A 16341-nucleotide genomic window follows, 5' to 3' on the forward strand; every position below is an offset into this window, starting at 1 on the left:
TTTTGCAATTTTGAGGACTCAATGTCAGAAAAGAATGAGAAATAATTTTGCCAAGAAAGGCTTGCTTAATTCTATGTGTAAGAGATAAATTTTACCTCATTTCAGTACTTAATCCCCTCAATCATATATTCATCCGTACAGTATTCATTCATATAACTATGCAATAAATATGTCTACTTTGTGAAGAGTTATACAATGATATATAGTATATATTTGAGTAATATCCTCCAGTAAATGTTAGTTCCTTGAAGAATTTTAATTTGATATCACTCTTCTTGCAACTTACTTATGATGGTAGGCCGTTGCATCCTTTTGGGTGATTCTCCTTACCCACTGCATTTTCAGTCTGCCTGACAGCCTTGCCTCTGGGTCTCTTTTCATGTTTGTACATGGTCAGCTCCAGTGAAATTGCTTCGAGTGGATGAATTCCTGCATTCTCTACCAGGCTGCATATGCTAGACTTTAATTACAACTCTTCCCAGCTTACTTCTACACCTGTGAACATTAAGAATCAAAATGACTGGTTTAGCAGAGTATGACCAGACATGATAAAGATTTCCACAGTGGCAGTGCATTACCTGGCCAAATATCCCAGGTAAAAAATTACCCAGTCTTCAGCCAGCATCTGTGAAGAGATAAATTAGTACCAAAAACTTACTGACAGGAATTAATTAGAGCCTTGGAGAGAAGAATTAAATTATACTGCATTTCCATGTCCTGTGCTGTGACTTGCTGCTGCGGATTCTCCTCCTCCTCCTGAGTTTCCTCCTCCTCCTTTTCTTCTCCTTGTTTTCCTTCTTCTCCTTTTTCTTCACCTTCTTCAGCTACTTCTGTCTTCTTCTCTCCTCCCTCCTCCTTCTTCCTTTTCCTTTTTAACTTGGAGAAAACATTTGCTATTCAGTGAAAGTAGGCTTATAAGCTATCAGCTTCTGGAAGGCATGGTTCTTCATGAATGATAAGAGTTTAAAGAGAAGGGTCCTGGAACCAGTTTGGTCTCCACAGCAGAGAGAAATTAAAGCTGAATTTAGAAGGTGTTGTTAGCCCAAATGCCATTGTGATTGGCTAATCTTTCTGAAAGTCCTATTCCAACAATCTAGTAATGTTAGTTGAAAATCAGAAGGGCTTTCAAAACTGAAATTTCTTCATTTATTTTTATTATTTTGCAATTTTGAATCTATAATGTATATATTTTGAATGTGTTTCATATTAGGACTTTATATGTGAATATTGTTGGGGGTATGGGAGAGGAGAAAGTTCAAGAGCCGATTTCTGGACCTCAACAGTGTTTGAAGAATCTGACTTCTCTTCACCTGGTCTAATTCCTTGTGGCTCAAATAATGCTTTGGAAGAGCAAGGTCCCAGGATTTTGCCAAATTTTTGACTTCATACTTACTGGGCATTTTTTTTAATGGAATGGAATATGTGTACATAGTTCCATTTTCCCTGAGGAGAGTGACATTTAGTGAAGAGTGCGATTGCAATCCAAGATAACGTTATTGTAAGCATTGCTGGTAAAAAGTGTCCTGGCCTCAGTTCTCCCCTGTTCCCTACATCTGCTCCTCATGCCCCATGCTTCTTGGCCCACACTAATTCCCATGGTATTTTCTTTCCCAGTTGTCACAGATGAGACCTTGAGCTTCATTCAGAAAAGCAGACGCCTCCTGGTTGTTCTAAGTCCCAACTACGTGCTCCAGGGAACCCAAGCCCTCCTGGAGCTCAAGGCTGGCCTAGAAAATATGGCCTCTCGGGGCAACATCAACGTGATTTTAGTGCAGTACAAAGCTGTGAAGGACACGAAGGTGAAAGAGCTGAAGAGGGCTAAGACGGTGCTCACGGTCATTAAGTGGAAAGGGGAAAAATCCAAGTATCCCCAGGGCAGGTTCTGGAAGCAGCTTCAGGTGGCCATGCCAGTGAAGAAAAGCTCCAGATGGTCTAGCAGTGACAAGCAGGGGCTCTCCTATTCTTCCTTGAAAAATGTATGAAAGGGAAACCCTGCGGAACCTAAAAGAGCTGACTGCTCTTGAGAAACAAAGGTCCCACTTCTTCACTCCCAATGTAGGGTTTGGTTGGCAGAATGAAGTTCTGTCTAAGCCTTCTTATTAGGGACAAGTTCAAGGTGACTTTGTGGTCAGCTGTTAAGCATCTGGGGCAACACCAGTCAAAAGTCTGTCACCAGTCTGATGTCGCTATGGTCTTTTCAGGCAATGGCATAACTGATGTGATATTCTTCTTCATCCTCCATCTCTGATCCCGTCTCTTTCCATCCCTTTGGGAAACCCTAACATCATGGTGCATCTTTGCCCTACAGATTTAACACCCCTTTGAGATACATTGCTTGTTGACAGGGGCATTATTTTTATTTCCTTTTTTGTCATCCATTTGAAAGATATTTATGGCCTAAACTTACTTTAGCTGGGGCTAATGAACTCAGTACATCGTCACAGCAAAACAGACAGACATCCAACCGGGATGGCACAATGTAGTCTAAATACAGCTGTTTCTTAAAATTGATCTGAAAGCAGTCTGGGATTTTTTTCTTACTGTGCCCCACTTGTTTTCATCTCAGGTAACTGATACTGTATTTGTAAACTTGAAAAAAATATCATCACTTTTGTTTTACTATTGTAAATTCCTGGTTCTCTTTATAGATTGATCCACATTTATCATCCATCTGTTCCATATTTTATTCACTCCATCGATACTAGGAAAAGAGCCTTGTATTGATCATTTGTATTGATCACTCGTATTGAGTTTGAAAAAACAAAAACAAAACAAAAAACTGAGTACACAGATGATGCCAAACATTTTTTTACTGAAAGAAAATTTGTACTGATATGAATGGAGAGAGAGAGAATAGCAAAATGTTTTTAGGCCTATTTGTCTTGTTTTGTTTTGTATTGTTTTGTTTTGTCTTGTTTTATTCTTTCTCAGTACTAAAGCTTGATCACAATACTTGGGCAATGTTTTTAGCTTTCTTTGTTGTTGTTATTCAAGGCTAGTGATCAACTGCTCAGAAAACTTCCAGCTTTTAATTTGTTAATTGGTGATAAAACTCCAGGCTCTTTGAACCATGGTACTCAGATCTCAGCCTCCTGAGTAGTTAGGATTACAGAAGTGAGTCACCAGTTCCTGCCTTTTAGGGAATTTTTGATGTGTAAGAAGAGCACACATATATTTGGCCATCTGTCTTTTAATACCAATCTTGCTAATGTGAAATGTGGGAAAGTGATTTCTCTAGACTTGTCAGTGTCTCTTCATTGTACCACATGGAGAAGAGACTTACCAGTTGCTGTGATTGCAGTTGCTGTGTGACCATTCATGTTCTCAAAGGATTGTACTTTTTGTAATTTGTTCAATAATACAGATAATACCCTGCTTCAAATAGGTTAATCTAAATGGCTACTATTAATCCCACTTGGTTTTAAGTAAGATATAACTGTTGTTCTGGTTTGGAAATAAGAAAACTAAGTGTAGCTTTTACAGAGTGATGAATATCTATGTTACATATAGAAAAAATAAAACCTGTATATGTAGATATTTATATCCAGTTTATATCCATATCACATGGATTACCTGTAGGTGTGGAAAGAGGAGGGGGGAATAATGAAATGATACACATACATACATGCCTTTAAATGCTATTTGAACAATATTAGAAACAAAAGAATTTGTTTCCAAGTTTTATATTATATATAGTCTGTAATGCTTTTGTGTTGACATTTTAATTTCATTGGTGTTATTTGTGAATTCATGGTGATTGGTTGTTATTGGTTCTTTTTCTCACTTAATAGAGATAGCTTACTACCTGTACAGTCAATCTAGGCTTCAGTAAAGCCTGTTGTGCATGGAGGGTCCAGAATCACAGCTAAACACCACCCATTCACATGGTAATTGATTGATATCCTACTCTACTTTCAGCACACACCTTGCTCAGCTAGGTGGATTGATGAGTAATAAATGGAAATAACTATACATATAAATTAGCCTGAGTTTTATATAGAAAACACTCTAATTTATCATTTTAGGAAGCTCTTATCCCTGTAATATGAGTATTAATAAGTAATTCTAAAATTATCTCCTATATTTGTGTCTTTCTTCAGGATTAGAGTAATAAATCATTTCTGTAATAGTTATCGATTATATTATATTGAAAGAAAAATGTTTACTTGTGAATTCTTGATTATAAAACTATGGTGTAGAAAATCCTTATTAATGCTGCTTACTACTAAACATCTACTTACAAGACCTAGGAAAGCCTGGGTCCAGATAAGGTGTGAATATTAATTCTCCCCTTAGCTTTACATAGCAAGGCATAATCTCCTCACCACAGGGCTGTTCTCTTGCTATGTTCCATTCTGCACATGTTTAGGTATTATTTCCACCCAAATGCTGTTGGATGTCCCCAAGAACTTCCTTGATTGTTTTTCTGTTTCTATTTCTATTTGATACTACATTTTTTCCAAATGCAATTATATAAAACATCAAATATAAGTAATTTATGTCATACTTAAGATATCTTAGGCTCAAGACTTTTTATTATAATTAATAGAAAAGTTACATTATATTCGCCAGATAGAGGTACATTACTTCACAAACATTGATACCCCTTCTCATGTTTTGTCCCCATTTCCCTCTCTCCATCCCTTCCCTCATTTTGTTTCCCCCTTCCCTATCCTATTTCAAATAAAAAAAATAAACATATATACACTATACCAGATAACAAAGTAAGATACTGTAACAATGTGAGATAACCAAGGGACAACAAAAGAGATGAGATATAACATAGTATATTAAGAACAACAATCACACATTATGTGGCTCTTGTTTCCATATCCTGGAGGTCCTTTCATTTAGCCTCATCCTACATGTCCTTATGTATCTAAATTTTGCCCTATTGTAAACCTCTACTAGGAGAGTCCAAGGTTTATACTGATTATGACAAATGAGGGAAACCACTGAGCCTATGTTCCTTTGGGTCTGGCTTACTTCACTTAATATGATTTTTTCCAAGTCTTTCCATTTCCTCACAATTGAGGCGATGTCATTCTTTCTGATGGCAGCATAGATTTCCATTGTGTATAAATACCACATCTTGTTGATCCAATCATCTACTGAGGGGTATCTGGGTTGGTTCCATATTTTTGCTATGGTAAATAGTGCTGCAATGAACATCATTGTTCTAGTGGGTTTAGTATGTCCTTGTTTCTAAATGATTGGGTAACTGCTCAAGACTTTTTTTATGGTGCAGAAAATTCTCAGTGCTGAATCTGTGTGGGAGATGAGGGCATTTATACTTAATTTAAAAGGCAAGAATATATCGGGTCTCCTATTAAAGACAAAAAGCTTAGTGGTTTTAGATCCATAATGTAAGGAACTTCTGTGCCCAGGTTCACAAAAATATGCTATATAGTCTAACTACACAATTGCATAAACTTTATCTACCTTTCATTTGAACTGTAACTTAGATTATTCCCTAGTATTCTAATTTAAAAAGCACTCCATTGTAATGGGTGGCACAAATGTAACTGTTAATTATCCATTTATTTTACATTCATTTTAATATTTTAAGATTATCTTTAATTTTATTCATGAAAATTTGTACTGTTCATTTTTTCATTTGATTTGTAAATTTACATATTTTTAAATAAACCATTTATTTTCAGCTTTGAATTTTATTTTATACATGTGTATCATGTTTTTGTTTCATGTTGGGTATAAGAAATAAGAAGGCAAAAGATTAGTGATTGCTCTTATAAAAAGATGAAATAAAAATGTCTTGGTGGAAAGATTCTGTTAAAAAAATGGAAACTTCATACCAGAATATTTATTTTACATGTGAGTAAAAGAATTATAAACCTGGGACTGGAGTTTGGCTTAGTGGTTAAAGTGCTTGCCTAGCATGCAGGAAGACCCGGTTTCGATTCCACGGTACCACATACATAGAAAAAAGCCAGAAGTGATGCTGAGGCTCAAGTGGTAGAGCTCTAGCCTTGAGAGAGTCCAAGGACAGAGCTCAGGCCCTGAGCTCAAGCCCAGGACTGTCAAAAAAAAAAAAGAATTATAAACCTGGTACCTATGACTCATGCCTGTAATACTAGCTACTCAGGAGGCCAAGATCTGAGGATCATAGTTCAGAGCCAGTCCAGGCACAAAACTCTGAGAATCTTATCTCCAATTAACCACCAGAAAACTGAAAGTGGTGCTGTGGCTCAACTAATAGAGCAATAGCCTTGAGCTGAAGAGCTCAGGAACAGCACCCATGCCCAGAGTTCAAGTCTTATGACTGAGAAAGAAAGAAAAAAAGAAAAAAAAGAGTTACTTAAGTTAAATGGATTGTACATTATACTAAGATGAGTGTAGTTGTAGATATGCATATATGTCTGTGGATATATACAAAAAGACAGAGATGCAGAGAGAGAAAAGAGGACCAGTGAAGAGAGAATTGTACCTTGAAAATGAAAACACAATTGCATTCCTATTCCCTTTGTTACACTTGGTATGTGGATAGCTACAGGAATCACTTTTATTGTAGGTCTTAGAGCAAATCAAAGGCAGCTCTTTCTGCTATGAGATAAGAAATTAATGTCTTGCATGTATAGATGGACAGCAGAGAAAAAGATGGATTGTAGGAACAAATGTTAATGAAATCACTGAAAATATAGTTTGAATTTCACTTGTTTTGTAATGCTAAATCTTCATCAACTAAAGTGCCTTTTCTAGTCATCTGGTCAAGGACTATCAAGTCCTTATAACAGGGTTTTAATTAGAAATCTCAATGACAATTTTCCTACTAAGTCATTTTCCTTTGGGAACTAAGTCTATGAGTTAGGATCAATGGATCAACCTTAAAAGGAATGAAGTTATGCTCTATTAGAAAACATCCCTAAAGTTAAGGTGAACAAAATGAAATCTGCTACCTTTGGAGATGTTGAGACCCCATATTGAAGAAGGTATACAGCAGGGACTTAATGAACTCACATTAAGTTTTATGTACAGGCTTGTGTATATTTGGTAAAAAAAAAAAATGATGTTTGTAAGGTGCTCTCACACCTAAAAAGATGGAGCATGACCCTAGAACATAGTGGTAACTATGCAGAAGATTCACTGTCAGCAGATTACTTAGTATTACTTTTTGCCAGCATTTATTTTAAACTAAATACAAATAAATTTAAGCCCTACTACCTCATAAATCTATATTTTAAATATTTTAATGTTACCATAAGAAATCGATACATATTCAATAAGTTCATAAGTTATTTTACTGTTGCATCTACTAGACATTGAACAAAAATAATGTAATCAAACATTAGACATTTGAATATATTTTTCTAATATATTTTGCAGAACTACAAGCTTTTCTATTTAATATAACTTTGTTGTCATGGTGATGTACAGAGAGGGGTTACAGTTACCTATGTGAGATAGTGAGTACATTTCATCTGGAATGCAGTTATACCCTCCCAAGGTTTTCTCCCACTTTACCCTGTTCCCCCCATGTTGTCAAGTTCATTTTCAACATATTGTCTTCTGAGTATCACGGTTACATTGATTCATCCTTTGTTCTTCATCTCACCATTTTGTTGTTCCCTTTTCCTTCCCTGTTTCAAATAAAGATACAATATACCAGGTACCAAAAGTTTGTTCTTATCATTGTATTTTATAGGAAAATGGGTTCAGATTCAAAGTTACTAAGATGACAGGCTCCCTTTGTAGTACGTATCAAGTTTTTCATTGAAGGGGGGAAATAGAGACAAAGACTTGTTAGTCTTTCCTCTAGCAAGATCCTAGTGAACACAAACAAGTTTCTAGTTCTATATTTTTTTGTCTAAATGAATCGGGGAAGGAATTATGACTTTCACAGACAGATCTTCACTATGGTAGAATTCTAAGAGAGCTATGTCTTCCAAACCAATGTATTGCCACAGAAGAGAATTAATCCCATTACTATTTTGTCACTTTTAAGACAAAGAGAATAAACAAACTAATGTATATTTCCTCCATATTATTTTTAACATTAAAAGTGATAACTGCTCAGCTGGGTGCCAGTATCTCCTGCCTATAATTTTAGCTACTTAGAAGCTTAATTCTCATCTCCAATCAAATGCCCTCACTAAATAAATAAATGCCATAAGTGAAGCTGCAGTTTCACATGTAAAGTGCCAGCCTTTAATGAAAAAGACAAAACAAAACCAACAAACAAACGAACAGCACCCAGGCCCCGAGTTCAAGTTTCAGTATAGGCACACACACACACAGCAAAGAAAACTGCCATCATCAAATATGGAATTTTGACAATATGGAAGACAATTTTAATTCCATAAGGATGCCACTTTCTTGTAAGTATTGTGTGTAAAGCCCTGGTATATATCATGAACTTTCTGAGAAGAATCTAGTTTTTCATTTCTCCAGGCTTGATTCAACTATTGTACCTACACTCAGAAGAACATACATGTTCTTAAACTGTAAAGTAACCATTTTGAGGTTAATACTATGCACGCGTGCGCGCGCGCACACACACACACACACACACACACACACACACATACACACACACACACACCCTTGTGGACTTTACAAAATTTTATTTTTCAATTCTCATTCAAATTCTTATTAAATCTATCTGTTGAAACAATTCATCTGGAAGAACAAATCATAGTTCCCTTTCTCCTTGTCACATTCATAATGGTCTAATTCACTGCAGACTTTCACTTTCTTTCCAAAGGCTGAAAAGTCTCTCGAAAATACATGTTAAATCTCAGTCTTTATCCTACATGTGTTTTCCAAGTTGTCAATGGTTATGATATATTTAGAACTCCTTTCTTCCAGATTATCACATTGCCTAAATTGCTGAATCTCACCTTAAGTTAAAGACTGGATTTCAAAAATCACTGGTTAATAATTACTATAATTTTTTTTTCCTTTGGATCATGTTCAAGCCTACATTAAAACTATGTACATTAATAATTAGCATCCTTTGCCCTAAGACTAAGCCCATTCTTAATATACAAACAAAGATGCAGAGAGAGAATTTTAAATCAACGTCTTAAAAGGTAGTAATTTGTATTGATTAGATCATGTCAGAAGCATTGTTCATTGCTTTCAAAACCACTATTAGAAGACATGTGCAAACTGAATATTATCCACAGGAAAACCCACATAACCTGAATATTAGTCACAAGAAGATGATAAAATTGAGTGGAGACTTGGAATTATAGGTAGAACAGGAAAAAAACTCATTTAATCTAAACACAAGGAGAAAATACAGTAATACCACAATAGTTCCTAAGTGTTTCAAACATTTGAAGGTGTCATCTTATCTAAGAACACCAGATGAAACTGGTAGAAACAAAGCTCTCTGAATAAGAAATCACAAATAAGAAATTCACAAAATAGCTCAATTTCAATGCTTTTAGCTTGTTAATTTGATTTCCAGTCCTTTTCGTTTTTAGTAGTCACGAAGGATGGTGAAACAGAAATTAAACAAATCTTTCCTCACCCTTGAAGGTCCTCAATCCTCTACAGATCTTAGTAAGAGGAATGTAAACAAGATTCTTGAGTTTCACGACTGAGTGCCTCATTTAGCACTCAGACCCTGCAATCTTAAGATTTTGCTCATTACCTGCTCCTGGCATGATGATGAGCATGAATGTCATGAAACCTCTGGGCGTTTTCACAAGTTACTATGCTGTGTTTCCATTTTCCTGTAGATACAGTGGAAGCAGTTTTTGATTTCATTCAGAGAAGCCGAAGGATGATTGTGGTCCTCAGCCCAGACTATGTGACAGAAAAAAGCATCAGCATGCTGGAATTTAAACTGGGGGTCATGTGTCAGAATTCCATCGCCACCAAACTCATTGTGGTGGAGTACCGTCCCCTTGAAAAGCCACACCCAAGCATTCTGCAGCTGAAGGAGTCTGTGTCTTTTGTCAGCTGGAAGGGAGAAAAGTCCAAACATTCTGGCTCCAAATTCTGGAAGGCTTTGAGGCTGGCTCTCCCCTTAAGAAGCCTTAGTGCCAGTTCTGGCTGGAATGAGAGCTGCTCCTCTCAATCTGACATCAGTCTCGATCAAGTTCAGAGGAGAAGAAGTCGTTTGAAAGAGCCACCAGAATTCCAGAGCTCAGAGAGGCCTCCAGGGCCCCCTCCAGCTTCAAGCACAATGTCCAAGCACCGAGGAAAGCCCTCTGCAGCCTGTCGCTGCTGTGTCACCTACTGTGAAGGAGAAAGTCACCTTAGAAGCAAGAACCGGGCAGAGATTCACACCCAGCCCCAGTGGGAGACACATCTCTGTAAGCCTGTTCCCCAAGAGTCAGGAACTCAATGGATACAAAATGGCACCAGATTGGAAGCCCCGGTTTCCCAGATCTCAGCTCTTGCTCTTCACCATTTCACAGATTTATCCAATAACAATGACTTTTATATCCTGTAATTACTGAGTGTGGTGGGGGGTGACTGCTGTCTCTACCAAACCTCTTTTAAGTCATGAACATTTGGGAATATCTGACTTTTTTTAAGGCATCTAATGGACTACCAGTTTTGTGTCCCCTTTATTGATTTTTTTTAAAAACTATTTATTTCTAGGAGACAAAACACCTGAAGAAACCGAATCCAGAGTTTTTGCCTCTAATAGCCTCAGAAGAGAACCCTCTTCTTGGGTCCTAGAAGGTCAGTATGTGAAAGTCACTTAGCATGAGATTTCTGTCTTACCCAGTGATTTAAAGAGAGCTAAGACTTTAACAATGCTTCCTCTGCATTCATTTATTGCTTGACCAAATGACGTGAGTCAGCCAATCAACTTGGGGTAAGACATGTACAGGGTATATAAATATTGCCAAGGGAGCTCTGTGGACAACAGCTCATTCTGGTAGAAGAAGCTGTAGGAGAAACTTGAACAGGGAACCTACAGCACATTTTCTAATCAAATAACCAAACAACCCCACCCAGGGTTACATGGTGGTCTCTGTCTCACTGTAAACCTAGTGTGCTCTATACTTCATAAAATTGTTAGCATCAATAAAGTTATATTTTTATGTCATTTCACTTGTTCTAACAAATTTTTAACTCCCTCCTTTCTCCTTTTCCCCCCACATGGCTTTCCGGTCCATATCTAAAGGGTATCCCACTTCAGGAGATTGAGATTTGTCTTAGGACCCAGTTAGATAAAAGATTCCCCCTAGTTTTTTCCTAATTTGTATTGAGGGAATCATGGAGAAAGGCTGATAGATCATGAAGTATTTTAAGTGAAAGAGACTTCGCATAAAAATCTCACTCTTGGAACTGACACTAAAAGACTCCGGTACTATAAGAAGTTGGGATGGGATTTGGTTCAAGAGTTTGTTCTTCCCACCAGAGTCATGTGAAGGGATATTTACGTGGAGGGCCCCAAAAGATTAGAAGGTAAGAAAAAAAAGTGGAGGCCAAATGCACACATAATACACATGTCTTTCATCTAGTGCTAGCACAGATCGGACTCACGTACCAAAAGGTACTTCTGTGCAGTGAAAATCCCCATATAATGGTAACAGGCTCATGGCATTTTGAATTTCAAGCCAAGGGACTTCAGGAAGACTATTGGGCCTTTCTCCATACAGAAGAACTCATGTGAGTCTTCCTTCAGCTTCATTTAATTGTTGACACTTACTTAGCCCTTGCATTGCCAGACTTACCTTCTATTTTTTTTCCTAAGAGAAAATATAAAGGTAGATTTATGCATACTTTTAATGATGGGCTGGCTTAAATTTATAAAATAAAACAAAAACAATGAGTTAGACAAAATCTACTTGTGAGGCATGTCCATTGAGAGGATGGCTAGTTTGTAATTTCAATCCTAAAGTATTCAGAAAAATAAAAACATGTATCCAAGTGACAGTGACAGTGACAATGTCAGCACTGAAGAACATAACTGGCTCAAAAGACATAAGAGGGTAATTATGCTCTTTCTCTCCCTAGACTGAAGATACCTGAGTCTTCAATAGAAAGTAACTACTCTAACATAAACCCTCCAGCACAGGGAAAAAAAAAAAAAGCTAAAAACCAGTATATCATTTACCAACTCTGTAAGGTTCTGTCTGTGGGCTCCTCTATAAGCATATTAATTGGACAAAAACCTCTTGTTCTAGAACATTAACAAATGAAGTACAAGAGACCAGCACCTCTAGTAGATTAGCCCTGCTCAGTAGGGAGCTTTTTTGTCCCTGTGCATCAGCCTGCTTCCTGTCAACAGAGAATGAATAGGAGAGCAAATTATCTAGTATACAGTGAATTAGAAGTTTCTTTCTCATTGAAACAGCAACATAAGTGGTCTCTTCTCTGAAACTAAGAGAATTCAAATCTTCAAGAATAGCCATGAGTTTACCATAGGACTTGTAAATCAGAAATGGCAGGTCATCCCAACTGAATATCCAGCAGAAAATGACTCAGGAAATACTCAAGGTCTTGTGCCATATTTTCCTCTATTCGAAGAAAGCAATCCATCCTTAGTCATGTTCAAGGCCCTTAAGTTGTCAGACAGATAGCAGTTTCTTTCCAACAATGTTAAGAATAAGTAATGTATGTGGCTTCAAATCCTATGAAGGGAGCGTAGGCTCCTACCTATAATTGGATAGGAGTTTTCTTATTAATAGTGTATGCAAAATTGTACAATGAGTTTGGAAACATTTAAGAAGTTTCTTTTATCATTTATGAATTATTTTGGGGGGATTTAAAAATAAATGAAAGCGATGGCAGTGACATAAAAGTTAAACATAAACTCTTACCACAAACAGCCATCTATTTCTCAAAGGAAAATTTTGTAACTATTTCTTTTTTTTGCCAGTCCTGGGCTTGAGCTCAGGGCTTGAGCACTGTCCTTGGACTTTCTCAAGGCTAGAGCTCTACCACTTAGCTTCCACCTCCAGCTTTTTTCTATGTATGTGGTGCCGAGGAATTGAACCTGAGTCTTTGTGTATGCCAGGCAAGCACTCTACCACTAGGCCCAACTATTTCTTTTGGCAATATACAGTATTACAAGTTTGTAGTTAAGTGAATTAGCTTCACAGGAGTCAGAGAGATAATATGTTACACATATGTTACACAGGAAGTTATGTGCCTATTCCTCTACCCATTATACAACTATTAAATGTGGTATTCAATGCTATATATTTCAATGAGGAAAAACTTAAGAAAATTTTTTTCATGAACCAGGGTTATCTCTTATTAAAATGATCCAAATATAGGTAAATATACATATACTTATTTATAAAATATTTCCTGCATAGGAATATTAATTTTACAACACCGAGAGTCATACTTCTATTTCATTATGGCTTTTCAAAGCCCTAATTTCCTGCCAGCCAAAATGGAAATATTACTAACCACTGTTATCAGGAATTATTATGGGCATTCAATGACATATCACAAATTTATTCTCTTCTCTTGTACTTTTATAGAATACCCTTCAGTCATACAAAAATGGAAATTACCCAGGTTAAATAACTTTCCTAATACCATGCAAGTAACTAGTGATAGATTTACTTCTGTATTTCAGACTTCTGACATTTTATCCAGTGTCAATTCTGGAATAAACTCTAGTGTACAAATATTTTTATTACAAAGCCACCTATGTGAAAAAATTTCATCCACGGCCTAAAATATTAAAAGTAAAACATAGTTAATATAACCAAACAACTAGTTAAAAATTACATTAAGTATCTGATTATTATCTGACCTTACATTATAGTCTATATAATTTCTATATAACTTATTTCCTTCAGGTTGTGGTTTAAAAAAGATGTAATCAGTTCATTATCTTATTGGCTCTTTGATTATGCTGTAAAATTTCCTCAGAATAATTTGTGTATCTGTGTTGTTCCTGATGGGCACTGCCCTTAAGTGTTTGTATTCACGACTAACATTCTACCAGTTCACACACAGTTTCACTACTGTTTTTTTTTTCTTTTTTGGTGGTTGACTGGAGATAAGAGTTTTAGACTTTTGTGTTCAAGCTGGCTTCCAACTGCAGTTCTCAAATCTGAGCCTCCCGAGTAGCTAGAATGAAAAAATGAGCTTCTGGTACCTCATTTATTTCCTTCTTAATTGAATTTTAAAACATGCCCACCATTTACTTTGATAAATAAACAATCAGCAGCTGTGATACACTCTGTGGGTTCCTCCTTCAATTGTAACTGTTCAGAACTCTTGGAGTGGCATCTTTGCTTCCATATTAAAAAGTTGAGCCAATGTGGAAGAACAATGTCTTTTCTCAGTGGGAGGAATTGAGATTGTTTAGGATATAGTCATAGGTCTGATCACTTCTGTGGGGATGGTTTCAAACTTTTGTGCACCTAAGAAAATCACTTAGAGAGAATCTCTCCAAAGGAGCCTGGGACAGGTACTTTCACCGAGGGACTGTTTCATAGGATGGTGAGTATTGTCTGGGAGTACGCCTTACTAAGTTGTAATGCTGGAAAAAGGTGTTAGATGATTCAGGTTTGGAAAACTATAAAGACTCATTCAAATCCTTTCCATAGTTTCTGCATTGTTCAGATTGCTAGAAGAGAAAGCCATACTTAAGAGTCTTGGCCAAGCCTTTCCAAAGTGTATTCCTTGAGGTTTCCACATCAGTATCATTTTGTATTCATATTAAAATGAATAGAGTATTACTTGACCATATCCAAGGCGAACCTAAAAAGATGTTGCTTAGGTGGGGCAAATCTGTACTTACCATCAACTTCTGGAATGATTCTAATGCACAAAATATTTAAGAACCGTTAACTTTTAACTATCTCTCATTCCTCTTTTACTCTTGTAGGCTCTGATTTTCTCCAGCCAAGGAGGACCACGAACCACCCTTTTAACAAGGTGTTAGCAGGCAATAAATGAATACATAAGGCTGATTTAGCCCTTGGAGATGTCCCAAAACAAGGAGACAGTTGGATAGAGTGGTTGATAGGGTGGATTTTGTATATGAAATACCCTATACACATCTGGAACAGGGTTGCTTTGTGCAACCAACAAACAGCCCGTAATCCCATAGCTTCACCTACCACATCTTAGTTCTTGCTTATACTGCTCTCCACTATAGAGCCTTGATATTTTGTAGTTTGACATGTGAAATGTGTGGACTGCTGTTGTTCTACGCTTGACCTTCAGTTCCCACTCTTTGCTCTCCCAATTTATTTGCCTGAACTGTTTCCAACCTTGGAGTATAGTTAGAGGAAAATATAGTATTCCTGTGTCCCTAGGAAGAAAAAAAAAATGGAACTTGGTGAACTCATAACATTGTCTTCTACAGATGACATGGGACTGTGATACTGATATAGCTTAAAAAGACCTTCAAATTGAGACTTTTAAGCTGTTTTGGTAATGAAGTAAAGGACTTCGCTGCCAACACCTCATCTTCATTTGTCAAGGTGTCAAGCTAAAAGGATGAACGAAAGAACATTGTACATAAATATTGCCTAAATAAAAGCTATTGAAGGAATGTATGACAATACTACAGTTTCTGGTTAAGAGGAAGCATGCTTACAATTTTGAAAGTTACTCACATCTGTAATTCTGCCTACTCAGAAGGTTTAGATCTGAGGATTGAGTTTCAAAGCCAATCCAGACAGGAAAGTCCAGGAGACTCTTATCTCCAATTATCCAGAAAAAAATCCTACAGGTGGAGGTTTGACTCAAGTAATAGTATAACCAGCCTTGAACAAAAATCTTAAGGCAGCAACTGTGTTTTAAGTTGATGCTCCAGTACCAACCCAGACTTGCCCAACCCCCCCCAAAAAAAATTTGACAGTTATTATTACTACTATTGGTTTTTTTCCATTCAGTAACTTTACTTAGTTCTCCAGGAGTGTGATACTGAAACCAGCTGTCAATGAGCCATTTCATTTTGGATGTTCAGGGAGCCTCAGAAGAAATGAAGACATTTAGATCATAGCAGAGCATGTAACATGGTCATTAGAAAGCACCACTTGGTGCATTTATCTGAAGAGCTACACAGGAAATTCAAATTGAACATGCTAAAGTTCAGATGAAGAACAGGCAAATGCTTGTTTACGCATTATACAATCTGCAATTATTCTTACATCTGCTTCCTCTATGATTTGGGTTCTATTCCTATTAAATATTTCAATTGTTTTATAACTTCTGTAAGATAGAAAGTGTCATTTAATTATGAGGAAAAGCTCTCTTTAGCAAAGATTAGTGATTAGGAGTCATGAAGTAGGCTACAATACAGAGCAAGGAAAATTTAGTTCATTGGTGTAGTTGAGGAAACTACTGACATTCATAGTCCTTTTGAGAATGTGTCACAAAGTTTTTGCTTTAGACACATTCAACATTTAAATATACCTAAAGAGAAAGAATGAC

At 36.7% G+C, this 16341-nt stretch overlaps 1 protein-coding gene across 4 annotated transcripts in view; it reads left to right on the forward strand.

Moving 5' to 3' along the window:
* Positions 1-15272, forward strand: part of Il1rap (interleukin 1 receptor accessory protein) — a 135129-nt gene extending 119857 nt beyond the window's left edge. Inside the window, exons 11-12 of one of the 4 annotated variants that reach the window (XR_016537421.1) lie at positions 9708-10662; positions 14786-15272. Coding sequence is in view for 3 of the 4 variants with exons in the window: in XM_090343876.1 (XP_090200002.1) it covers positions 9708-10426 (719 nt within the window). In the remaining variant the exon portion in view is untranslated. Of the gene's footprint in view, positions 1-1614; positions 6059-9707; positions 10979-14785 lie in introns of those variants that run through there. The other 3 variants (XM_090343889.1, XM_090343876.1, XM_090343901.1) reach the window with 3 other exon arrangements.
* Positions 15273-16341: the final 1069 nt, after the last annotated feature.

The sequence above is a fragment of the Megascapheus bottae genome, chromosome 1 (genome assembly GCF_031878675.1).
Source record: "Megascapheus bottae isolate mThoBot1 chromosome 1, mThoBot2.hap1, whole genome shotgun sequence".
NCBI lineage: Eukaryota > Metazoa > Chordata > Mammalia > Rodentia > Geomyidae > Megascapheus > Megascapheus bottae.